Source organism: Canis aureus, chromosome 10 (genome assembly GCF_053574225.1).
Source record: "Canis aureus isolate CA01 chromosome 10, VMU_Caureus_v.1.0, whole genome shotgun sequence".
Classification (NCBI taxonomy): domain Eukaryota; kingdom Metazoa; phylum Chordata; class Mammalia; order Carnivora; family Canidae; genus Canis; species Canis aureus.
Window position 1 is genome coordinate 3,822,806 of NC_135620.1, and position 27,576 is coordinate 3,850,381.

The window sequence follows — 27,576 nt, forward strand, 5'->3', positions numbered from 1 at the left end:
ATACTTCAACCAGAAGATTCCTAAAATTATTACATTTATTAGGTTTCTGTGTTACATGACTTATATGATCATTATTGAAGAGTTAATCCTGGTGAAGGGTCCAATGAAAACTTAACTCATGTATGAGTCCTCTGATGTCGTGTAAGGTTTGTACTCCTACTGAAGGCTTTTCCACATTCGTTACATTGATAGGGCTTCTCTCCTGTATGAGTTCTCTGATGCACTATGAGGGATGAATTTTTAATGAAGGCTTTTCCACACTGATCACATTCATAGGGTTTCTCACCAGTATGAATTCTTTGATGTTCAATAAGGTATGCACTCTGGCTAAAGGCCTTTCCACATTCATTGCATTCATAAGGTTTCTCTCCAGTATGAATAACCTGATGTACAGTAAGGGAAGATCTCCCAGTGAAATGTTTCCCACATACCATACATTCATAAGGTTTCTCTCCAGTATGAATTCTCCGATGTTGAGTGAGAGATGAATTCTTACTGAAAGCCTTTCCACACTGATTACATTCAAAAGGTTTTACTCCAGAGTGAAGTCTCTGGTGTTCTATAAGGTATGTACTTTGGCTAAAGGATTTCCCACATTTGTTACATTTGTAGGGTTTTTCTCCAGTATGATTTCGTTGATGTAGAGTAAGGGTAGAGCTCTTACTAAAGGCTTTTCCACATTCACTGCACTCATAGGGTTTTTCTCCAGTATGACTTCTCTGATGTACAATAAGGTGCATGCTCTGACTGAAGGCTTTCCCACATTCGTTGCATTCATAGGGTTTTTCTCCTGTGTGAGTTCTCTGATGCACTGTAAGATTCATGCTTTGGGTAAAAGCTTTCCCACATTCGTTACATTTGTATGGTTTCTCTCCAGTATGAATCCTTTCATGTTGAATAAGGGATGAATTCTTACGGAAAGCTTTTCCACACTCTTTACACTGATAGGGTTTCTCTCCAGTGTGAGTTCTTTGATGAACAGTAAGGTTCATGCTCTGGCTGAACGTTTTCCCACATTCATTACATTTGTAAGGTTTCTCCCCAGTATGAATTCTTTGATGTACAGTAAGGGAGGAGCGTTCAATGAAGTGCTTCCCACATACATTACACTTAAAGGGTTTCTCCCCAGTATGAATCCTCTGGTGCTTAAGAAGAGATGAGCTCTGGCTGAAGGTTTTCCTGCATTCATTACATTCATAGATTTTCTTTCCTACAAACATACTTTGAGTTTTAATTAATTCAGAATTCGGTTTAGTGTCCTCTTCATGTGAATTCTGATTATGGAACCTTTGTCCCACAGGAGTACTTTGTTGTATATCTAGGACTGACCCCTGACTAGAACACCTGTCAAATTCATGATCTCCACGTGTCCTCCTCTCAGGGAGGGTTTCCTTATGAGTAATGGCCACTTGGTGCAGATGTCTGTCCTGATTTTTCTGTTGCCCATCTAACCAATTATCAGGTTCCCAGGCTTCCCCTAAAGAAGGCCAGAGACCTTCCCTTTCCATTATTACCCCATAGGATAAATCTTCAGTAATGCTGAGCTTTGTAGTTGATTCTTTGGTTTCAAGTCTTGTGTCCTAGTCTGAAAAAAATAAGAAATTCAAACATACATTGGTTTCTGTGCTGGGAGACAGAAAACTACATAAGGTGGGAATGAGAGAAAGAAACAGACTGACTATAGGACACGTGTGAGAGCTTTCAAAAATGTCCCTATAATTTGGAAGAAAAACAGAAGGGAGGGAAAGAACAGTGAACTCGTTCATAAATAACAGGAGAGCTAGAGGAGGTGTTAAGCAAAGAAAAGAGTAAGCTTATGTATACAAGAGGAATGGACATTGAAACACTGACCACTTGACAAGGCTGAATAATGAAGATGCAATAAAGAGGAAATCTACAGACAAGCTGGGATCAGGGGAGGCAGAGCAGAAAGCCCTGCCACATTGTGCCTGGTATTCCCATCAGCAGTTTTTTTCCCCCTGCAGTGCTGCCGCTAATTCTGACACTGAATCATTGTACAACATCACAGTGTGACACTGTGAAAGATGTTGGCTCTGGAATCAGATATGCTTGGGTTTAAACCCTGGCTGTTAACTTACCCTCTCAACTAATTGTTTCTCCGGGCTTGAGTTTTCACATATAAAATATGATAAAAATAATCTGATGAGGATAAAGTAGGATAATACACATAAACTACCCTTAGGGAATATGCTTGTTTGGAACATAAGAAACCACAACCTACTTGAAACTTAAGGGAGGATGACACAATCTAAAGTTCTCCCCTCCCCCACCAACAACTTCCAACAGATTATAAGTTTCTCATTCTTTTCAGGTAAGAGAGTCCTACAAGGCCCTACCCTGTCCAAAATATCCATTCATTAGAGATGTGAACTGGTGGCAGGGAAAGGCAAAGTAGGATCTGTTGAGCTGCTTGAAATAGGACTGAAGGACTCTGTGGCCACTCAGATTTTATTTTCTCAGATCCACTTCTTATCCTAGACAAAATGGCTTGGCAACAATGGGAGGCAGAGGACAGAAAACTAAAATCTGAAAATCAGCTGTCAGCTTGATCAAAATTACCAGAGCCAAGATCAACACTGAACCAACAAACCAAAGGCCTGTGGGCAGGAGGCTTTACTACGAAGCATGAGGTATGCATTAACTGGACCTCCTTGCAACCTGGCCTACTTATATAAAGAAAGAGAAGAAGTGGCAAGCCTCGCAATCTCCACTTCTAAAACACACACACCACCAGGTAACTGCAGAAAGGACCTATTCAACCAAATGTTAGTATCAACACTCAACAAATGAACTGGAAACTGCCTCCTGCCCCATCACTCTATCATATCCAACTGTCCAACTAAAACTGTACCCAATAAACAACATAAAGGCCAAAGGATCCATTCACATTATTAGACAAATACAAGAACTTCCCCTGTTCAAAGATAACACACAGAAAATATCAAATTTGGAAACTATGTAGAGGTTCAAGAAATAAATTTTTAAAATAGTAAAAATGAGAATGAGGAAAAACATAAAAAAAACACATGAAAGTAAACACTGGAAAAATAATGAAATGCTTTCAATCAAAAGGCATCAAAAAGGAAAAACAAAAACAGTGTCATTGGGAGGAGATCTTTGCAATACATGGCCCACACAATACAGGACTAGAATCTGTTTTCCATAATCTGGAAAACAATGTTTGTGGAACACTAAGTCCACCAGAAAAATGGGCAAAAGACTTAAATAGGCACTTTAAAAAGGACACCTAATGGTGAGTAAATAAGCAAAGATAACCAATCTCAACAGTAAGCAGGGGAGGGCAAATTAAAGTTCCAGTTAGATTCTATTACCACTTCCACCTGAGTAACAAAATTGAAAAGTGCAGATAGCTTGCCCAATGTAGAAAGCAGTGCTCTAGGGATGCCTGAGTGGCTCAGTGGTTGAGCGTCTGACTTTGGCTCAGGGCGTGATCCCTGGGTCCAGGACTGAGTCCCACATCAGGTTCCCTGTAGGAAGCCTACATCTCTCTTTGTGTCTCTGCCTCTCTCTCTCTGTGTCTCATGAATAAATAAAATCTTTAAAAAAAGAGAAAGCTGTGCTATAATGGGAATTTTGACATACCACTGGTGGGAATGTAATCTGGTTCAGGTGTTTGAAAAGGTTTAACATGACCTAGTAATATACAACAGGCACACAGACTATGATTTAGCAAACCCACTAGTTGGTGCATGCTCTTAAGGAATCTGCTTTGCAAAGGCACACAATTCATAATTTTTAAGGTAACATTGTACATAAGAGCAAAAAACTGGAAACAACCCAAATGCCACCAACAGAATGGATAATAGATAAATTGTGAAATATTTAATAGAATAGAAAGAAATAATAGATTTCTATTCTATTTCAATAGAATAATTGAAAACAATGCATGTTAAGGATGTCATTTTTCTGTCTCCTCAAAATTCATGTGTTGAAGCCTAATCTCCAATAAGATAACTTTAGGAAGGGGAAGGCCTTTGGAAGTCATTAAGTCATGAAGGTAAAGCCCTTATAAATGACACACACAACAGAGCATGCTTCCTCTCTCTGCTATCATGTGAGGATGCAGTGTGAAGGCAGCAGTCTATGAACCAGGAGGAGGGCCCTGACCAGGAACCCAACCGTGATGCACCCCTCCCACCCTGATCTCAGACTTCCAGCCTCTAGGAACTATGAGAAATCGATGTCTTATGTCTATGCCACTAAGTTTGGGTGTTCTGTTATAGCAGCCTGAACCGACAGAGCACATTTAACCAACTAAAGCTACACAGAATAATCAGAATGAATAAATAAGGAAAGTCACACAAAAAATATATATTAAGAGTTCATTTAGATAAAGTCTAAAAACAGGCTAACACTAAATGTTTTAAAACTAAATGATTCCTTTATGGATGGCAATACTATAAAGAAAAGGAGGGAAAGGGAATGATCACAAATGTAAGAAGAGTGGTTATGTCTTGGGTAGAGGTAAGAGGATGTGAATGAAGATGCTCACACAAAGCATTTCTAAGATACTAGCAATGTTCTATTTTAAATCTGGGTTCTAGTGCCTGAGTGTTTGCTTTCCTTATTTTCATTCATCTTTATTATCATGAACTGTAAAGAGAAGTAGTATGGCAAAATGGTTAAGACAACTTTACAGCTAGCCTACCTGGCTCCACTTAGCTGTGTGACCTTGGGCAGGTTACTTAACCTGTTTGTGCTTCTGATTCCTCATCTGTTAAATGGCACCTATTGCACAGTATTGATATTAGAACAAAAATTGGTTAATATTATATTAAGAGCTTAGAGGTATATGTAGATTTTTGCTAAATAGTTCATGTATTTTATATATTCTGTATATAATAACATTTCTAAAATGAGAACAAAATATTTGCTATTTTGAAAAAATATTTGCTATTTTGGAAAATATTAATAATTTTAAGTTGAAACATCACAGTGTACTGCAGAATACTTAATTGTAAGACTCAGTATTATCTTTGTGGAATTTGGAGATCTAATTTAAAAGTTAAGTCTGGAGATTTGCTGCAAAAAAAGAAAAATGAATTAACAATTTTTTTTTAAAAAACAGACTGAAGTGATTGTTCCAGAAACATGGGACGCCAAAGACAGTGAAGCCATATCTGCAAGGCACTGAGAAAAGACTAATATGACTCAAGAATTGCACATAGCCAGTACTCTATACATATGTAGAGAAAACCAAGACACATTCTTAAATATGAGAGATTTAGTAATTAAGCACTCCTACACTATCCCTGAAATACTACTTATTCAGTTTGAACAAAAGATTTATCCAGGAGGTCCAGAATGCTTAGTATTAGGAATCTATTAATATGTTAACAGGGCATGGGGAAAAGGACATATGACCAACCTGATGGATGCTTCGAAAGTATTTGATAATATCTAAATAATGGGATACTTGGATCCTGATTCAAAAACAAAATTATAAGCCATGTAAAACACTAGAATCCACACCAACAACAGAATCAAGGAAAGGATGCTTACTATTTAATATTGTTCCCCAAGTGTGACCAATACATTTGACAAATTAGAGGGGAGGAAATTTTATTTTTCCCAGATCAGACGGTCTCCCTGGACAACATAAAAGTGTCACGGTAGCTGCTCTCAGAATTAGTGAAGTATTGAGGGGTTGGGACTGGAGCACTAAGAATCAGTAACTGGCTCTTCCAGAACTGGATGAGATTTTCTGATGCTTGCTATTTCGCTATAGTAGGACCTGTTATGTGCACAGCAATATGCTGAGCCAGGATAAAGTTTATTGATTGTTAGCTATTATCATTACTATTATTATTTTATGTCAAACGATTACAGCCCTCTCTTCCTTTTTTCCTAAACAGGACTTTTTGAGTGATAAACCCATGCTCTCTTATTGTCTTAGAATGTCTCGTTATGGGGTCTGTATAATTTTGGTGCTCATCAGGACATGAACAAGAGCCCCCAGGACCAAGGGGTCTGGGAGAACACAGATCCTTCAGGCTTTATGGCTGACATGGGTCATAGTAGAGGTGAGAAGCCTGCAGAGAATTGGGGTGGGTACAGTAGTTAGGCAGCAGGTCCTGCTCTTCCTAGGGCAAGTCAATTTATTTCTTTTTGTCTTTCTTCAGTACCCTGTGTAGTAGATGAACTATTCCTTCTACTCCACCAGACTATTTTAATATTCACCTGAGTGGGCTTCCTACTTAATACTCTTGCTACTGTACAGTGCATTCTCTGTATAGCAGCCAGATTGATCCTCTGAACATGAAATATCTCTTCAAGAAATGTCTACTGAGCCAGGTGCTGATTAGGGTGCTAACAATGAACAAAACACATTTCTGGCCTTAGGGAACTTATATTTCCGTGAGAAGAAGGGCAATCAACATAATAAGTAAGTAAAATACTTAGAAATTAAGTGGCATACCTTATAGAAAAAAATAAAAGCAATAAGATGGAAATAGGGAAGAGGACAGGTGAGGGGAATAGTTTTACATAGAGTAAAATATAGTAATTTTACATAGAGTCTTCAGGAAAGGCCACAATGAAATGGTGATATTGAAGCCAAGACATTAGGGGCTAAGAAAGGACCCCCTTCTTGAGGGGAGAGCATCCCACACAGAAGAAACCACCAGTGCTGAGGTCCTGAGGCAGGTGTGGATCTGCCCTTTGAAAGCATCAATAATCTATGGATACTTCTCCATTTATTATGGTCTTTCCTACTAATGGAGGCAAAGACATGTGTCTGTACTAAACAAGAGGGAGACTCAGGTTAGCAGGAAGGTAAATAGAGACTCCGTAATAGAATATAAATTCTGTGTGTATGTGTACATATACGTTAACACACACATACACACAGGTTGTCACCCAGGACATGTCTGAGAATGATACAAAGTCATATATAAAACACAAATAATAGGTTTCTACATTTAGGGGTAGTGAAGGGTAGCTTCCTGTAGAGCTTAAAATGTTAGAGAATCCCTAACTCTTATATTATAGACATAATCTTTGGTAATAAAATCTACTCAGCTTTTATAAAATAGAGGCAAAACCTAATGAAGCATTCAAGAACTGTACACATGAAAACCTTAATACAGAAAAAGAAAACAATCATCCAGGGTGCCTGAGTGGCTCAGTTGGCTGAGCATCTGACTTGTCACTTTGGCTCAGGTCATGATCTCAGGGTCCTAAGATCGAGCCCTATGGTGGCCTCCATGCTGAGCATGGAGGCTGCCTCTCTCTCTCTTTGTCCCTTTGCGCCTTCCTTTAACCCCCCACCCCCAGCTCACACACTCCCTCTCTAAAAAAAGAAAAAAAGAAAAAGTAAAAAAAGAAACCTCTAAAAGAAAAATTGGGGGACGCCTGGCTGGTTCAGTGGTTGAGTGTCTGCCTTTGGCTTAGGTTGGGATCCCGGGATCCTGGGATCGAGTCCTGCATCAGGCTTCCCTCAGGTAGTCTGCTTCTCCCTCTGCCTAGGTCTCTGCATCTCTCTCTGTCTTATGAATAAATAAATAAAATCTTTAAAAATAAATAAGAGACAGGAGGAGGGGCAAAATGGCGGAAGAGTAGGGTCCCCAAGTCACCTGTCCCCACCAAATTACCTGGATAACCTTCAAATCATCCTGAAAATCTACCAATTAGGCCTGAGATTTAAAGAGAGAACAGCTGGAATGCTACAGTGAGAAGAGTTCACACTTCTATCAAAGTATGAAGACGGCGGGAAAAAGAAATAAAGAAACAAAAGGCCTCCAAGGGGGAGGGGCCCCGCGAGGAGCCAGGCTAAGGCTGGGGCGAGAGTCCCCAGGACAGGAGAGCCCCGTCCCGGAGAAGCAGGAGCTTCACCAATCTTCCCGGGCAGAAAGGGGCTCCCAGGGAGTTAGAGCAGGACCCCAAGAGGGCGGGGATGCCCTCTAGCTCCCTGGGACAGTAACAGACACCTGCACCCCAGGGAGAGTGTGCCGAGCTCCCTAAAGGGCTGCAGCTCCCGCAGGCTTGACCCGGGAGCAGGTTGGAGGGGCTCAGGCAGCAGCTCCATGGTGGGGGCTGCGGGGCGGAAGCGCGAATACAACAGCGCAGGCCGGGAGCACAGGGCGCCAGGACACAGCCCAGGATCCGACCTCCCCCGAGAAATGCAGAGGCCAGGAAGCCCAGGACAGCAAGGACACTCCTGCCCCGAGCTGAGCAGATCAGCGACCCCACCCCCAGAGCATCCAGACCTCTGCAGGCTGAGAGCTCTGTAGTTACTGTGGGAGCTGAATCCAGGGCTCCAGAGCCGGCCACCACCACTGTGGTTGTTCCTCCGGGAGCCTCACAGGGTAAAGAACCCCCACTGAGCCCTGCTCCAAGCAGGGGGCAGAGCGGATCCCCCAAGTTCTAATACTTGAAAATCAGCACAACAGGCCCCTACCCCAGAAGACCAGCTGGACGGACAAGTTCCAGGGGAAGTCAAGGGGCTTAAGGTATACAGAATCAGAAGATACTCCCCCGTGTGTTTTTTTGTTTTTGTTTCTGTTTTTTTTTTCTTTTTGATTTGCTTTCCCCACCCATTTTTTTCCTTTCTTTTTCTTTCTCTTTTTCTTCTCTTTTTTTTTTCTTCCTTTTTTCTTTTTTCTTTTTCTCTTTTCTTTCCTTCTTTCTCTCCTCTCTGTTTCTCCTTTTCCCAATACAACTTGATTTGGCCACTCTGCACTGAGCAAAATGACTAGAAGGAAAACCTCACCTCAAAAGGAAGAATCAGAAACAGTCCTCTCTCCCACAGAGTTACAAAATCTGGATTACAATTCAATGTCAGAAAGCCAATTCAGAAGCACTATTATACAGCTACTGGTGGCTCTAGAAAAAAGCATAAGGGACTCAAGAGACTTCATGACTGCAGAATTTAGATCTAATCAGGCAGAAATTAAAAATCAATTGAATGAGATGCAGTCCAAACTTGAAGTCCTAACAACGAGGGTTAACGAGGTGGAAGAACAAGTGAGTGACATAGAAGACAAGTTGATGGCAAAGAGGGAAACTGAGGAAAAAAGAGACAAACAAAAGACCATGAGGATAGATTAAGGGAAATAAATGACAGCCTGAGGAAGAAAAACCTACGTTTAATTGGGGTTCCTGAGGGAGCCGAAAAGGGCCAGAGGGCCAGAATATGTATTTGAACAAATCACAGCTGAAAACTTTCCTAATCTGGGAAGGGAAACAGGCATTCAGATCCAGGAAATAGAGAGATCCCCCCCTAAAATCAATAAAAACCGTTCAACACCTCGACATCTAATAGTTAAGCATGCAAATTCCAAAGATAAAGAGAAGATCCTTAAAGCAACAAGAGACAAGAAATCCCTGACTTTTATGGGAAGGAGTATTAGGGTAACAGCAGACCTCTCCACAGAGACCTGGCAGGCCAGAAAGGGCTGGCAGGATATATTCAGGGTCCTCAATGAGAAAAACATGCAACCAAGAGTACTTTATCCAGCAAAGCTCACATTCAGAATGGAAGGAAAGATAAAGAGCTTCCAAGACAGGCAGCAACTGAAAGAATATGTGACCTCCAAACCAGCTCTGCAAGAAATTTTAAGGGGGACTCTTAAAATTCCCCTTTAAGAAGAAGTTCAGTGCAACAATCCACAAAAACAAGGACTGAATAGATATCATGATGACACTAAACTCATACCTTTCAATAGTAACTCTGAACGTGAACGGGCTTAATGACCCCATCAAAAGGCGCAGGGTTTCAGACTGGATAAAAAAGCAGGACCCATCTATTTGCTGTCTACAAGAGACTCATTTTAGACAGAAGGACACCTACAGCCTGAAAACAAAAGGCTGGAGAACCATTTACCATTCAAATGGTCCTCAAAAGAAAGCAGGGGTAGCCATCCTTATATCAGATAAACTAAAATTTACCCCGAAGACTGTAGTGAGAGATGAAGAGGGACACTATATCATACTTAAAGGATCTACCCAACAAGAGGACTTAACAATCCTCAATATATATGCCCCAAATGTGGGAGCTGCCAAATATATCAATTAATAACCAAAGTGAAGAAATACTTAGATAATAATACACTTATACTTGGTGACTTCAAGTTAGCACTTTCTACACTCGATAGGTCTTCTAAACATAACATCTCCAAAGAAAGGAGAAGTTTAAATGATACACTGGACCAGATGGATTTCATAGATATCTACAGAACTTTACATCCAAACTCAACTGAATACACATTCTTCTCAAGTGCACATGGAACTTTCTCCAGAATAGACCACATACTGGGTCACAAATCGGGTCTGAACCGATACCAAAGATTGGGATCGTCCCCTGCATATTCTCAGACCATAATGCCTTGAAATTAGAACTAAATCACAACAAGAAGTTTGGAAGGACCTCAAACACGTGGAGGTTAAGGACCGTCCTGCTAAAAGGTGAAAGGGTCAACCAGGAAATTAGAGAAGAATTAAAAAGATTCATGGAAACTAATGAGAATGAAGATACAACTGTTCAAAATCTTTGGGATGCAACAAAAGCAGTCCTGAGGGGGAAATACATCACCATACAAGCATCCATTCAAAAACTGGAAAGAACTCAAAAACAAAAGCTAACCTTACACATAAAGGAGCTAGAGAAAACACAGCAAATAGATCCTACACCCAGCAGAAGAGACTTAATAAAGATTCGAGCAGAACTCAACGGAATCGAGACCAGAAGAACTGTGGAACAGATCAACAGAACCAGGAGTTGGTTCTTTGAAAGAATGAATAAGACAGACAAACCATTAGCCAGCCTTATTAAAAAGAAGAGAGAGAGGACTCAAATTAATAAAATCATGAATGAGAAAGGAGAGATCACTACCAACACCAAGGAAATACAAACGATTTTAAAAACTTATTATGAACAGCTATATGCCAATAAATTAGGCAATCTAGAAGAAATGGATGCATTTCTGGAAAGCCACAAACTACCAAAACTGGAACAGGACAAAATAGAAAACCTGAACAGGCCAATAACCAGGGTGGAAATTGAAGCAGTCATCAAAAACCTCCCAAGACACAAGAGTCCAGGGCCAGATGGCTTCCCAGGGGAATTCTATCAAACGTTTAAAGAAGAAACCATACCTATTCTACTAAAGCTGTTTGGAAATATAGAAAGAGATGGAGTACTTCCAAATTTGTCCTATGAGGCCAGCATCACCTTAATTCCAAAACCAGACAAAGACCCCACCAAAAAGGAGAATTATAGACTGATGAATATGGATGCAAAAATTCTCAACAATATAGTAGCCAATAGGATCCAAGAGTACATTAAGAAAATTATTCACCATCACCAAGTAGGATTTATCCCCGGGACACAAGGCTGGTTCAACACTTGTAAAACAATCAATGTGATTCATCATATCAGCAAGAGAAAAACCAAGAACCATATGATCCTCTCATTAGATGCAGAGAAAGCATTTGACAAAATACAGCATCTGTTCCTGACCAAATTCTTCATAGTGTAGGGATAGAGGGAACATTCCTCAACATCGTAAAAGCGATCTACAAAAAGCCCACAGCAAATATCATTCTCAATGGGGAAGCACTGGGAGCCTTTCCCCTAAGTTCAGGAACAAGACAGGGATGTCCACTCTCACCAGTGCTATTCAACATAGTACTGGAAGTCCTAGCCTCAGCAATCAGACAACAAAAAGACATTAAAGGCATTCAAATTGGCAAAGAAGAAGTCAGACTCTCCCTCTTCACCGATGACATGATACTCTACATAGAAAACCCAAAAGTCTCCACCCCAAGATTGCTAGAAATCATACGGCTATTCGACAGCGTGGCAGGATACAAAATCAATGCCCAGAAGTCAGTGGTATTTCTATACACTAACAATGAGACTGAAGAAAGAGAAATTAAGGAGTCAATCCCATTTACAATTGCACCCAAAAGCAGAAGATACCTAGGAATAAACCTAACCAAAGAGGTGAAGGATCTATACCCTAAAAACTATAGAACACTTCTGAAAGAAATTGAGGAAGACACAAAGAGATGGAAAAATATTCCATGCTCATGGATTGGAAGAATTAATATTGTGAAAATGTCAATGTTACCCAGGGCAATTTACACGTTTAATGCAATCCCTATCAAAATACCATGGACTTTCTTCAGAGAGTTAGAACAAATTATTTTAAGATATGTGTGGAATCAGAAAAGACCCCGAATAGCCAGGGGAATTTTAAAAAAGAAAACCATATCTGGGGGCATCACAATGCCAGATTTCAGGTTGTACTACAAAGCTGTGGTCATCAAGACAGTGTGGTACTGGCACAAAAACAGACACATAGATCAATGGAACAGAATAGAGAATCCACAAGTGGACCCTCAATTTTATGGTCAACTAATATTCGATAAAGGAGTAAATACTATCCACTGAAAGAAAGATAGTCTCTTCAATAAATGGTGCTGGGAAAATTGGACATACACATGCAGAAGAATGAAACTAGACCGCTCTCTTTCACCATACACAAAGATAAACTCAAAATGGATGAAAGGTCTTAATGTGAGACAAGATTCCATCAAGTCCTAGAAGAGAACACAGGCAACACCCTTTTTGAACTTGGCCACAGTAACTTCTTTGAAGATACTTCCACGAAGGCAAAAGAAACAAAAGCAAAAATGAACTTTTGGGACTCATCAAGATAAGAAGCTTTTGCACAGCAAAGGATACAGTCAACAAAACTCAAAGACAACCTACAGAATGGGAGAAGATATTTGCAAAGGACGTATCAGATAAAGGGCTAGTTTCCAAGATCTTTAAAGAACTTATTAAACTCAACACCAAAGAAACAAACAATCCAATCATGAAATGGGCAAAAGACATGAACCGAAATCTCACAGAGGAAGACATAGACATGGTCAACATGCACATGAGAAAATGTTCTGCATCTCTTGCCATCAGGGAAATACAAATCAAAACCACAATGAGATACCACCTCACACCAGTGAGAATGGGGAAAATTAACAAGGCAGGAAACCACAAATGTTGGAGAGGATGCGGAGAAAAGGGAAACCTCTTACACTGTTGGTGGGAATGTGAACTGAACTGGTGCAGCCACATTGGAAAACTGTGTGGAGGTTCCTCAAAGAGTTAAAAATAGAACTGCCCTACGACCCAGCAATTGCACTGTTGGGGATTTACCCCAAAGATACAGATGCAATGAAATGCCGGGACACCTGCACCCCGATGTTTCTAGCAGCAATGTCCACAATAGCCAAACTGTGGTAAGAGCCTCGGTGTCCATCAAAAGATGAATGGATAAAGAAGATGTGGTTTATGTATACAATGGAGCATTACTCAGCCATTAGAAATGACAAATACCCACCATTCGCTTCAACATGGATGGAACTAGAGGGTATTATGCTGAGCGAAATGAGTCAATCGGAAAAGTACAAACATTATATGTTCTCATTCATTTGGGGAATATAAATAATAGTGGAAGGGAATAGAAGGGAAGGGAGAAGAAATGGGTGGGAAATAACAGAAAGGGAGACCGAACATAAAGACTCCTAACTCTAGGAAAGGAACTAGGTGTGTTGGAAGGGGAGGATGGTGGGGGTGGGGCTGAATGGGTGACGGGCACTGAGGGGGGCACATGACGGGATAAGCACTGGGTGTTATTCTGTATGTTGGCAAATTGCACACCAATAAAAAATAAATTTATTATAAAATAAGTGAATGAATGAATGAATGAATGAATGAATGAATAAATAAATAAATAAATAAATAAATAAATAAATAAATAAATAAAAGAAAAATTAAACCAGGACATAGAGGTTCTATTCTTTGCTAGATGTACTTGGAAATAAGTCACAGGAAGGCAGGGAAAGAAAGTTATAACCTTTTTGTTCCAGAATTAGAATTAAACCCTAAGGCAGAAATAAAACAAATCTGTGTTCAACTTCTGGTGTGTCATTCCCCCTCTGAGAGAGGGGCTAGGAGTCTACCCCACAGGATGACTATGGGGAGTGAGTCATGATGCCTGGGGAAGAGCTGAGCACAGCACTCAGTCCTCCATTGCTTTCTTGTCTTGGTTTTGGACAGAAGCATACTAAATGGTAGCTTAATCTGGCAGTAATATTGAAGAAAATCTGGAAAAAAGACGACTTGGAGTTATTAGCACATCACCCATTTTTTGGGCTTTGTCCTCTTGCTCCATGTTTCTGGGTCTTTAGTTTCTCCTCTCTGCTCCACTAAATACACTCGTGTCTATTTGCTGGTAAACAAACTAGAGGCACTCGACCTCTGACTTCTCTCAGCTCTCACCCTTTCTCCATTTCCTGTCTACTGAAATGACCATCTGTAACGTCTTTATGTGTTTGCTCCTTTCCTCATCTACCCCAGCACATTTCCCTCTACACCAAGAGTGCTCTTGCCCAGCCATGTCCTAAGCGTCCTTCTGGCTAAGGCCAACAACACCTTCTAATTCTTAGTTGGCATGCTGTACTCCCACTGCTTCTCTTCCCTTGGCTCTCCTCTCTAAATTCCCTCCTCCATGACTACTCTTTCTTTTTTTTTATTTATTTATTTTTTTTAATTTATGATAGTCACACAGAGAGAAAGAGAGAGGCAGAGACATAGGCAGAGGGAGAAGCAGGCTCCATGCACTGGGAGCCCGACGTGGGATTCGATCCCAGGTCTCCAGGATCCCGCCCTGGGCCAAAGGCAGGCGCCAAACCGCTGCGCCATCCAGGGATCCCTCTTTCTTTGCCCTTCACTGGGGCATCTTTGGCGTCAAGTCCATCTTCTTGTCCTTAAGGGACCCATGCTTGCTGGGGCAACCCTTCTCATTCCCTCTCCCTGATAATAATACTCATTGAAATGAATGTCACAGATAGGATGATAGCTTTCAAATCTGTATTTTCATCTAATTTCTAAAAATTTTACTTCATGTCATTCAAGATTCACTTAACATACATATATTAAATACCTACTCTGGCAGGCAACATGCCAGGCAGGGGATATAAGGCAAAGTACGCTCAACCGTGACAGCTCAGTAAGCCTGCATACTTGTGACTAGACAGAGATTCAGAGAGACCAGGCAAATGTAGTATGAAATACAATCATAAACAAAGGAAGAGTCTTTAGGATTTAGCTCAATGGGGAAGTTGGAAGACCAGTAAAGGACAGAAAAATCCAGAATCAAAAATACATGCGTTTGCCTCTGCTGCCTCCAGGAAACCCACCAAAATGACAGTGGGATACTGAAAAAGGCATATTAAAACCACCGACATAATCTAGAGAACAAGGGGGAAATGCTGCATACATATACCAAAAACAAAACAAACAAAAAAATAACCTAAATATTCTCATACAATACTTCTCATTGAGAAATCAATGAATCCATTAAAAAAAGATTGCTATTGGAGATCCCTGGGTGGCTCAGTGGTTTGGTGCATGCCTTCGGCCCAGGGCGTGATCCTGGAGTCCCAGATCGAGTCCCACATTGGGCTCCTTGCATGGAGCCTGCTTCTCCCTCTGCCTGTGTCCCTGCCCCATCCCCGTCTCTCATGAATAAATGAATAAAATCCTAAAAAAAAGATTGCTATAAGGAAAAAGGAACACTCAGAATGAGAAGTTTCATAGAAATTTAAGAATATAATAGAAATTTTTTTCAAAGAAGAATGGAAAGAGTAAGTTTAAGGAAATCTTCATATCTCCTGGTACTTTTCCCTTCAAACAAGGCCATGTAGTCAATAGTCAACCACAGGGTCTTTGCACCTGCTGTTCCTTGGGCCCAGCATAGTCTGCCACATGGCCCATCACTTTGTGAGTTATGTGTTCAACAGCCATCTTTAAGGAGAGGCCCTCTCTGATCACTCCCTCTGAAATAAGCTGCTGTTAACTGATCTAGTTCCCTTATGCTTATTGCTTTTTCCACAGAGCACTAGGACTTTATGCTTTTCATTCCTGTCCTTTCCTTCCCCCTCCATGCTTGCTTTCTTTATTATGGTCTCCTCTACTAGAGTATAATATCCATGTGGAAACCACCTGTCTTATTTATTGCTATATCCACAGTGCTAGGAACAGGGCCTAATGTTCACAAAATGCTGAATAAATAGGTTATTACATAAGAATAAATATAAATATAAATAGCAATAGTAATCAAATCCACAAAGTCTATAGTAAAGGCAATTAAAGCTATCTTAAGGGATCATTTTATACGTAATAAATAAGCATTAAAAGGCATAAAATATCCAAAGTTGTGCATTGTGTAGCAAGTGATTATAGTAAAATCCTGTTCTTTAAAAAGCTTCCTGGAAACTAGTAGCCATGTTCATAAGATTCTTTGTTCCTGTTGGTGTGTTCTTTTACTGATCTCTTTTATTGCTTTATACTTAGGTAGCCATACACTATCTAGAGTTTAAAAAAAAAAAAGTGCCTGTCTCTTTAGAAAATGCATAAGAAGAAATGGTGATCAATACTTTCAAATTGAATAGAGAATATAAGGCTGTAAAATGTATTTTTTCAGAGAAAAGTCAGCAATAACCTCTAACAGAAACTTCATTTGTGAGGGGGATTAGAAACCAGTTAACAAACACTGAGAGGCATTAAATGCTTAGCAGAGAATGGGATGCAGATTGAAAATTTAGGAATGAGAAAGGAAATGTATAAAATATGAGGTTACTGGTGAAAATAACAAGGCTAAAGTCATCTTTATTTGTTTTAAATGCAGACAATAAAACATGTATACAAGTTTGCAACTCAGGGATAAAAACATTAGTTTCCTTTAAGAAAACTGACAAGGGTTTAAATGAAGAAGGGAAAGAAAGCCACGGATATAGGTAATGGCTGAGAAGAAAGACTCGTGAAACAGGAAAGAGAATATTAAGTGGAGGAAGAAAGAGAGAGATTCAAAGTACAGATGAAGACAGAGAGGCAATAATAATTGGTCACATTTACGGATGTTCAAGGCAATTATAATAAGTGCTAAAATGTAGTAACTCATTTAACCCTCTACAGTATCACCTCCTTCCATAGTGAGGACTTTTGTAAGACCGAAGGAGGATGAGTGGTGTTAGTAACATAGAGGCCTTTGAGAGAAGACAGTTCAGGGGTGCAGGTCTCCCCAGGAGACCCATGAAGCTCTGCAGTGATTTCTCCCACGGGGACACACCTAGTGACAAGTCCCTGCAACCTGATCCGTACCTGGAGAGAGGCACGCTGAAAGTTCTTTTGTCATCCAGCTCATTCTTCCAGTTCCAGCTGAGAAATCTCATTTGATTTGGAAAGCTGATGCCCTGCTCAGGAGGAGAGACACTAAATTTGGCTTCTGAACTAAGTGTAAAAACCACTTCCAGTACCTGTCCTGTCCCTTCCCCTTCAGGCCTTCTGAAGCTTCCATTTTCCATTCTATGTCCAAAGAGGACACAAACAACTATCCTCAAACAATGACCTATCACTGTTTGGATTGCAACTGCAAATTCCTCAATTTCAGCGGTTACACAAGTGTCAGTAGGTGGGGCACAATGTCAGTAGGGAGGTTTTGAGTTATAACGAGAGATCCTTACCTAGTGAAGCCAAGTCCCTGTCCTCCAGCACCACTGTCTCATACAAGTTCCTTTGAGCAGAATCCAGACGAATCCACTCCTCCCAAGTGCAATTCACAGACACATTCCGGAATGTCACTGACTCCTGAAACTATAAATTCCTGCTCAAAGGATTATGCCAATAAAACCCCCTGAGGGAAGTGGGGGGAAAAAAGCAGCATTAGAAGAGACAAGACAAAGAGATCTGTGTGAGAAAAATGTGTTACCTGCCAAAAGAAACTCAACAAAAAATGTACATTATCATGAAATAATGTACAATATCATGAATAAATGTAATACCAGAAGTGCTTGGGGTCGCCTGGATGGCTCAGTCAATTGAGCATCTGACTCCTGATTTCAGCTCAGGTCATGATCTCAGGGTCGTGAGACTGAATCCTGTGCCATGCTGCATGCTGGGCATGGAGCCTACTTAAGATTCCCTCTCTCCTTCTGCCTCTCTCCCTACCTCCACCCATCGTGCGCTCTCTCTCAAAGAAAAAGAAAGTGCTTTGGCATGTAAAGACAGGAAGAGGAGGTACTAGGGAGTAATAGGAAAGGCACTGAGGCTGTTCTAGATTTCCACTGGAGAAGGATAGGTGCTGTTTTGATGGCCTCCCATTTACCCCATTGGTAAAGGAGGGATCCCCGCCTTGCAGAGTACAAGATGACTGAACACATGACACCCAGCACCAGACAGAAGGCACTGAGCAGTTTATCAGCCCAGGGAAGGAGGAATTCCTCGGTATGCAGGGCCACCAAGGGGCTGCACTTGTGACCCAGAGGGGCTTTGTAATGACAGGAGAGTGAGGTGAATATGCAGGGTTGCTGTGGGAAGATGCAGCCAGCTTGTTTGAACAATTTCCCGGGCTGTTCCAGAGACGCGAAACCCATCAGGTTGAGGACTGGACTGGGAGGAGTGCACCTGGTCTGGCTGACAGTACAGCTAGCTGGGGAGGGTGCCTTTCCTGCTGGGCTGGGGCAAGGAGACCAGGAGAACTCAGAGCCGGGTCTTCAGAGCCCCGCAAGGCTCAGTGTTGTCAAGGCTGCACATGGAATTTCCGGCTTTGCTGAATAGGTGGAATCCCAGTTCCTGGAGGGAAAGCATGTACAAACAGGATACTTGTAGAATATGGTTGAAAGGACCAAGAAAACACCCAGCTTGACTTGAAAGTGTCATTTTGAATTCATAAGCCCATTTCAGCCTTGTTCTCTAGCCCTCAGACTAGGAAGTAAAACATAATAGGCATTCAGTATCTGTTTAATGAGTGTGATGGTTAATTTTATGTGTCAGCTTGATGGGCTAAGGTATGCCCAGAGAGCTAGTAAAGCATTATTTCTAGATGTTTCTGTGAGGGTGCTCCCAGTGAATCAGTAGACTGAATCAAGATCAGCTCTCAGCAGTGTGAGAGGGCACATCCAGTGCCAAACAGAACAAAAAGGCTGAGGAAGGACTAATTGCTGGCTCTGCTTGAGCTCTGACAGCCACCAGCTCCCTCCCTCAGATGGTCTCTTAGCTCTTGTGCCTTCAGACTTGGACCAGTACTTACACCCTCAGTCCTGATCTCAGGCCTCCAGGTTGGGAGTAGAACTACACCCTGACTTTCCTGGCCTCCAGACCACAGAGTGCAGATCATGGGTACGCTTCAGCCTATGGTTATGTTTCTTTCCTTTTTTTTTTTTTTTTATGGTTATGTTTCTTGGAAGAAGCCTGACTAGTACAAGGAGGGAGCACTAACCCGAGTTTCACATTTGTACTGAGTTTTGCACTAATAGGAGACTCACACACCTCACCTCATTTAATCGATATGACAACCCTTAGATTTTTAGCACCAAAGTTATTTTCCAGATGAGAAATCTGAAGATCAAAATAGTTAAATAACTTTTCCACAATCTCACAGCTGGGACTCAAACCCAAGGTCACCTCTCTCCTTGTGTTGTGAGAGGAGAAGGCCAAGAAAAGAACCCTTGCAGCCAACCTCCATCAGAGCGTGTGAGAATGTGGGCTGGGGGGAGGGAGAGAAAGGAGATTCAGGACTGCAGGTCTGGGAGGAGGGAGTAGGCCAAACTGAAAGAGAGTTGCCAGTTGGAAAATGAGCTAATTTCAACAGAGTGCTGAAGGCAGAAGTTAGCTTACAGTGGAAGATAAGGAGTCAGAAGCAGTTAGATGGAATTACTTCAGACTTATGTGGAAAAGATGGGAGAGGAGAGTATGGAAAGAAGTAAGGACCAGGGAACAGGGATAAAGCCATGGGGAGGCTTTCAACTAAGGACAGAGAGCGCTGTACCATGTAAATGGGGAAAGGGGAGAAAAGGCCTGGATGCCAGAGACGGGACATAGCCCACGTCCAAGAAATGTGTGTATTTTACATCCTGCTTGCTGTGAACTTCTAGAAAAAGTTCAGCACTGAAACAGAGTTCATTCTCTTTCTACCTCATTATTTTCTCCTAATATTTAATCAACTATATCAACATAAAATGTTAAAAGTCACTTACAAATATTGTCAAGAGATGTAGAGGTAGCTACTTGTAGGACAACATTACACAGCAGAATTTCCATTTTATGAAAGGAACCAAGAAAAAGCATCAGTTTAACGAATGTAAAGAAAGGAAACAGGAAACCATAATAAAAATAAATAGATAATCAGAAAAAGATACTTGTATAACAACATACATGAATAAGTTGACTTTCTCTATTAAGAGATAAAAACACGGGGAGCCCAGGTGGCTCAGCGGTTTAGCGCCGCCTTCAGCCCAGGGCGTGATCCTGGAGACCGGGATCGAGTCCCACATTGGGCTCCCTGCATGGAGCCTGCTTCTCCCTCTGCCTGTGTCTCTGCCTCTCTCTCTCTCTCTCTCTCTGTCTCTGATAAATAAATAAAATCTTTAAAAAATAAAAAAAAATATTAAAAAAAGACAAAAACACTAAAATTGGTTTCAAATCTAGGACATACAAGAGACATACCTAAAGCACCAGAAAGTTAAAAAGTGTGTGTGTGTGGGGGTGGGGGGTGGGCAGAGACAAGATACAGCAGGCCAGTGCAAATAAAAAATGCAAGAAAAAAGAAAAAAGAAACTGGGCTGAGAACATACGAGTATCAGATAAAGTAGAATGTATGTGGAAGCATACAAGGGGCTTATGCTTTATAAACCCCTTCTTTGAGAAAAAGGTAACATCAGAAATAGGATATTCTCTTTCCAAAAATTAATGTACCTTTTTTTGTTGTTTTTCAAAAATTGCCTCATTAGCTGAATATATTGGGCAAAATTAAAAGCCCAGATTCTGACTCCTATGGGCTGTCTTCCCCCCTTCCCTGGATTCCCATTGGCTTTAGTGCAAAGCTCCCAAGAGTGTCCCAGAGCTGGTCTCTCTTATGAAATATCCTGTGGACCTCTGACCTGTAGACGGGCTCCTGAATGATTTAGGGAAGTAAGAGCATTTTAAAAGGCTAACGTGGCGCAGCGGTTTGGTGCCTGCCTTTGGCCTGGGGCATGATCCTGGAGTCCCAGGATCGAGTCCCACGTCAGACTCCCAGCATGGAGCCTCCTTCTCCCTCTGCCTGTGTCTCTGCCTCTCTCTCTCGCTCTCTCTCTTATCATGAATAAATAAAGTCTTTAAAAAAAAATTTTTTTTAAAAAGCACAGGGTAAAGTAACTCATGGTGTTTGAAATAGCAGCTTCATGGTCTGATTCGTGTAAAAGGTTTCCTTGAACCTAAAGATACAGACTTTTTGCTATTGTTATCTTTGAAAAGACTGAGGATCAAATGGGATAAATGGGAATATTTTAAATGATCAAAGTATAATTTATAAAAAAAGTAATGACAGTGATGAAATTTGATGCACTACAGCAATAAAATGTCTCAGATATAATTCTCAGCAATCTGATTTTTATTTAAGATTTATTTATTCATTTATTTGAGAGACAACACATGTCTACATGAGCCTGTGGGTTGGGGGTGCTGCAGAGTCAGAGGGAGAGAATCTCAAGTGGACTCCTTGCAGAGTGCAGAGCCCAATGTGGGGCTTAATCCATGACCCTGAGATCATAGCTGCACCAAAACCAAGAGTCAGAGGCTTAACCAAATGAGCCCCCCAGGTGCCCCATCAATCCAGTTTTTTAAAAAAACCGCAATCACAATAGCAACAAAAAATGAAACCTCAGAATACGCTTAATAGGAATATGCAAGATTCTTGTGATCAGACTTAAAAGCCATAATAAAGGATCTGAATAAAATGAAGGGTAGTTTTTTCTTATTCAATAGGAAAAGTAAACTTTGTAAAAGATGGTTGTCTTCCTCAAATTGATATAGATTTAATGGAATTCAAATCAGAATTGCATACTTTTTTAAAAAAAGATTTTATTTATTTATGAGAGACACAGATTGAGAGGCAGAGACATAGGCAGAGGTAGAAGCAGGTTTCCTGCAAGGAGCCTGATGTGGCATTTGATCCCAAATCCCGGGATCACGCCTTGAGCTGAAGGCATATGCTCAACTGCTGAGCCACCCAGGTGTCCCAAGAATTGCATACTTTTTAACTTACTATTAGAACTTGGTAATAGTTAATAAAATTTAACTATAACAATAAATGTAAAAGAGCAGTACAGGAATTACAAATTTGAAATGAAATAACATTTCATTTATGAAATAACAAATTCTAAAACAAAATAGTGTATTATATAGCAGGAATAGCAGCAGGAATTGAGCGGAATCCAGAAAAACTTGTGTAATATATATATAAATATGGTATACATTAAAGGCAACATTTCCAATCTATGGAGAAGCAGCAGATTATTCAGGATATTACATCAGTTGGAATTCCATCTCCTCAAGAGTGTCAACTCTGGCTCTGCCCAGCTAAAACAGACATTAAACTCCACCATGCTGCCCTGCTGTGTGGCTATCACAGCACCTAACAGTAATTATTAGGTGCTTATTATTTCCTCAGTAATTATTCCTTCTTCTCTCCTGCCTCCCCTTTCTGTAAGGCAGGATCTAGGAGAAAGGGACCTAGTCTGTCTCACTGCCATTTTCCCAACGTCCAGAATACTGCCTAATGCGTGGTAGGCAGGTGCGTACTCCCTATTTAGCAAATGGATGGATGATGAAATGCTATACCACATTGTTAAATGAAGTTAAATTCCGACCTCACATTATATACAATAAATTCCAGATAGCTCAGAGAATTTAAAATATGTCAATTTAAAATGATAAAACTAATAGAAAATCTAGAAAAATATTTATATAATGTTAGATACAGAAAGCCTTTCATAGCATGATTCCAAAGCCAAACAAAGGGGAGGAAAGGTAACTGCATAAAACTTCAAAACTTATTTGTAGCAGATGTTATAAACAAATTTAAAAGAAATGACAGGGAATAAATAATATTGACAATTTATGGCAAAGGATTAGTATCAAATCCTGCATAAAAGGCTTCTTTTATATACAAACCACCCACTATAAAACTGGGCAAGGATATAAACGTATTTAAAAGGCCTGAAGAATGTACATCCATGCTTATTTTTGAGGATAGTTGTAACAGGCCTAGTATGTATATTCAGAAAAAGAAAAGCTTAAAAGCAAATACAAGTCATACTTGGGGGATTCATAGTCACATCATCAGCCTACAAAGGAAAGATGGAAAAAGTAGAACAGTTCAAATGCTTCACTGATACATCCCAGGTGTAACTGTCTAGATCATCCAAGACAAAGACTGGGGAGCTGTTCCAGGTTAAGGGAGGCTAAGGAAATGTGACAGCTCAATGCCAGTTATGATCTGGATTGGGTCCTGGACCAGATAAAGGACATTTGTGTCAAAATATGTGTTAAGGTTTGTAGATTAGCTAACCATGTCCATGGCAGTGTCCTCACTTGTTAATTGTATTCTGGTAAAATAAAATGAAAAGCTTGTTTTTAGGAAACACATATTAAGGTATTCAGAAATCAAACCAGTGATTGCCTGGGGCCGGGGATGTGAACAGAAGGGGGTGATGACACTTTCTGGAGTAATGAAAACATTCCATAGCTTGATTGGGGTGGTGATTATGTTAGTGCATAAATTTGTCAAAACTCGATGAATTTAATATGCTTAAAATGGATTATTTTATGTAAAATTACACCTGGAAAAAAAAGCTAATTTAAAAACTCAATTAACCCTATTTTAACTAAATAAAGTAAAATCAAGGCTCCTGACAATCAAAAGACAACCTTCATCAACCAAAATCTTCTGAACACTCCCTCCCAAACCTTCTTTTCCAGAAACTCCCTCTTTCTTCCGCCTATTTTTTGAGTTATATCGCCTTTTATAACTGAGCTTGATAATACTAAGGAGAGAAAGTAGTACAAAAAGAAATCACAACAGTTAGTACTTGTCTCCATGAAGCCTTTTTTAAACTGTTTCTTTTGATAAATACACAAGTGACATATCTGAGAGAACCCTAATACATGATCTTATGAATAGAGAAAACACCACGAGTCTTGTGGGACTGCAAAGTTAAGTAAGCCTAACCTTAAAGCAAACAAAAAAACTGAAGGTCTCCTGGGGCCAAGTCCCCTTGATTTCTCCTTCTTTTTCCAGAGAAGCAACAACTTAAGGTTCTAGTAAAAACTAGCAGGTTCCATATTCTTTCTATTTTTTAAATTTTTATTTATTTATTTATTTGAGAGAGAGAAAGTATAAGCAGGGGGAGCAGCAGAGGGAGAGGGAGACCCAGGCTCCCTGTTGAGCAAGGAGGCCAATACAGGACCAGGATCATGACCTGAGCTGAAGGCAGACACTTCACCAACTGAGCTACCCAGGTACCCCTAGCAGGTTCCATTTTCAAAGTGATCTCTCAGGGCAAAAAGCCCTGGGCTCCTCCCTACTTTTTCACCACCTGATTTCCTTTAGCTTCTTCCTAGAAAAGCTAGGAACATGCTGACTCCCTTATCAAAATTCTTCCTCTTCCACCCCCATGCCTATCACCCTGCCAGACACACAAACTCCCCCTTCCTAATACTTGACCCCAAACTTTGTATCTGATTCCCTCTCATTACCAGTCACTGCTCCATTTGCTCCACCTCCAAAACTAAAATGCCAAGCTAAAATAATGCTAAGAATGCCTTACCAAGTACCCTCTAACATTACAGTAACCATGCTGGGCACTTTTTACTTACATTATTTCCCTTGAACGTTCAACAAACCTATGAGGTACGTATTACTAAATGAAATAAGCCACATGAAATGCTTAGTAATATCAAGTAGGTGTCTGTCATCACCATGAGGGAACTTCAGGGAATTCAGGTTACTTACCCAAGACAATGCAGCCATCGATAGTAGAGTCAGGATTTAAACTTGGGACACTTTAACTCCAGGATAGCAAATCTTGTCCAGTTATATCCATCCCACCCTACTTCTCCTGGTTGCCACAAATCTTGGAACACTGACAATCTGGGTACCTGCCATACTTACTATCACGTTCACGTATAATCATCCTGACTGTATCTTGTAGAGATATGACCTCTTTTATGTTCCCTATAAGCACCCAGATCATCTTTCATGACTAACAGGCAGTGTGGGAAGTATCCAGCATTTGGAGACCTCAGCAGCCCCATCCTCTGCAGTGATGCCCCCACACAGCACAGGAATAAGTAAGTGGTAAGGAGTAAGGGAGAAGGTTCAGAGAGAAAGATGAGCTCACCTGAGCTGCTGATGGCAGAGGCCCAACAGCCATTGCCTTCTCTTTCCTTCCAGCGCCGTCCTTCCTAGGAGATAGGCAGGATCCAGAGGAGGGAGAGCTGAAGGAAGGAAAAGAAGCCATGAGAAATGAGACTCCTGCAACAACCACAAATTAAATACCTACAGATCAACCAAATAAGAAATGTATAGCACCTACTTAAGGAAAACTATAATTTTTATTTATGAAGTTTATTTTGCTAAGCTTACGTAGATATATAAAGAAGGATGAACAGAGAGACATACTGTATTCCTGGATAGGCTGTCACCATATCTAAATTGTCACTTCCTTGAAATTACCTTATAAACTTAACATGTTCCTAACCAAGTTATACCTAAGTAATAGTATTTTTAAGATAATTATGGAAAAGATTTTTTTAAGTTAATTGTGTCATTTGACAGCCAGGAAACATGTGAAAGGGAAGAGTGGTGAGGGAGAATCTGCCTGCCAGATATCATAAAGCTATAATAATTAGAACACAGTGTTCTGGACCAGGCTGAGTCATTCATTCACCAGATAGTGCTGACCACCTACTGTGTACCAGGCACAGTACAGGCTGAGGGGATGGTAAATTACAGCCTAAATAAAACAAATAAACAAGTTCTCTGAGCCCTCAATTAAAATCCTACCAACAAAAAAGAGTTCAGAAAAAATTTTATATATAAGAATTCAGTGAAAAAAAGAATTAGTCATAACTTGGAACAAGGGCTTATCATTTGGAAATGAATAGAAATTGTACATAAAATCAAACTAAAGTACCAGAAGAAAGGCAGATGAACAATTTTGTGATAATGGGAGAGAAGTCCCCCTAACAATGATGTCAAAGACCCAAACTTGAAGGGAAGGTTTTTGTTTGTAACCTTATGAAAATGCAACGTTTCTGCCTAGTAAAACACTGTATATCAAATACAGAATTTAAAAACAAAACTCAAAATTGCATCAAAATATTCATTAGTGTTGAAAACAAACTTAAACAACCCTATAGTTTGCACCTCTCAGAAAGTTGAATAGGGACACCCAGACTTGTTGTGGGTCCATCAGGCACTCTTTACATTGCAGATGTTCATAAACTACTGCTTTTCTGGAATAAGACAGAGGGTATCAAAAGCCTTGCAGTATGACTCTGAAGTTTCATCCAAAGAGATTTAAAGAATGAGACTGGAATGCAAAGATGTATGCAGCCAGATGGCCTATATTGTTTTTAACATGAGGGGGGTAAAAAAAACCTGAGAAAGAATCTAAAGGCCTTAAAGGGAGGATTGAATATGGCACAGACATAGTTTTCTCACACTCTTTAAAATGACAGTTGTTTTTAAAAACTGGTAAAACTCGATGTTTTCAAAATATTGTTTTTTAAAAAATTTATTCTCCACCTGGTCCGATTGGTATTTACGTAGATAAAAACATTTGTAAAAAATCGTGGAACTTAATATTTGTGCACCTTAAAACCTTTCCAAATGTATTTCAAATCGCAGTTTTAAAAGTAGAGAAAAGGACACTAATGTCCACATCTTTGTGTAAAAACAAAGCCTCTCTATGCCAACATGCCAACATGCAGATTTTGAGTTTTCATATAATTTTTTTTCTTTATGCTCCTCTGAATTTTCTAGTTTTCCTATAGGGAACTTTCTTTTTGGGGGGTGGGAGGGGCGGAGAAAAATTGCTTTAAAAAAAGAAATTAAAGGATTCCCTGAAATAGAAATCTGCACGGGTGGGCCTCCCCATTCTCAGGAGACGGTGAAGGGGAGCGGGCGCCAGCGCCGCTCGGAATCGGAAGATCACAGAGGGCGCGTCCGCCAAAGGAGGCGGACACAAAGGGCAGGTGCTGCAGCCCTGACCGCGCACCGGGTGCAGCACCGCCCGAGACTTCCGAAGCCGGGCCCGGGGAAAGCCCGCGGCAGGGTGGAGCCCTCGGGCCTGGGACGGTCGCACCAGGTCCCCCGCCCTCGCCGCTCCCTCCCGACAGGTGGCGGCCCTCCGCTCTGGGTGTTCCTACCCGGCCCGGATCCCGGGGCGAGAGCGCGCGCACCTGGAGCGAGCGGCCCAGCGCCGCGCAGGGTCCCATCCGCCGCCGGCCCCGCCCCTCAGGGGCCTCGCCCAGCCGTCCTGGTCCTCCCGGCCTCCTGCCTGGTCCTCCGCCCGGCGCCACCCCAATATGGTGCGTCTCACGGTGGCCCCACACTCACCCTCTCGCGGCGGAGCGGGAGCCACCAGTGCGAACGCAGCCCTGCCGGCGCCTGCGTCCAGGGCGCCAGACTACATTTCCCACAAGGC

The 27,576-nt window shown here is 41.0% G+C and overlaps 2 protein-coding genes and 1 long non-coding RNA gene across 8 annotated transcripts in view; 1 reads left to right on the forward strand and 2 right to left on the reverse strand.

Moving 5' to 3' along the window:
• Positions 1 to 27,372, reverse strand: part of ZNF454 (zinc finger protein 454) — a 57,746-nt gene extending 30,374 nt beyond the window's left edge. The window contains exons 1-2 of the mRNA XM_077911189.1: positions 27,332 to 27,372; positions 25,267 to 25,363 (exon numbers count right to left, since the gene is read on the reverse strand). The gene's annotated coding sequence lies outside the window, so the exon portion shown is untranslated. The remainder of the gene's footprint in view (positions 1 to 25,266; positions 25,364 to 27,331) is intronic.
• The window catches only part of LOC144321880 (uncharacterized), a 67,344-nt gene that overhangs the window by 4,208 nt on the left and 35,560 nt on the right, over positions 1 to 27,576 (forward strand). The window lies entirely within an intron of this gene.
• ZFP2 (ZFP2 zinc finger protein) lies at positions 18 to 27,533 on the reverse strand. 4 transcript variants are annotated; one of them, XM_077911191.1, is made up of 4 exons: positions 27,489 to 27,530; positions 25,267 to 25,363; positions 17,572 to 17,701; positions 18 to 1,585 (listed from the first exon to the last, which is right to left on the reverse strand). In XM_077911191.1, exon 4 carries the CDS (start codon positions 1,506 to 1,508, stop codon positions 117 to 119), a length of 1,392 nt encoding a protein of 463 aa, XP_077767317.1. In that variant the 5' UTR covers positions 1,509 to 1,585; positions 17,572 to 17,701; positions 25,267 to 25,363; positions 27,489 to 27,530; the 3' UTR covers positions 18 to 116. The 4 variants fall into 4 exon arrangements, with proteins under 4 accessions (XP_077767317.1, XP_077767318.1, XP_077767321.1 ...); XM_077911192.1 differs by lacking the exon at positions 27,489 to 27,530 and adding an exon at positions 17,210 to 17,301 and having other exon boundaries at positions 25,267 to 25,369; XM_077911195.1 differs by lacking the exon at positions 17,572 to 17,701 and having other exon boundaries at positions 27,489 to 27,533.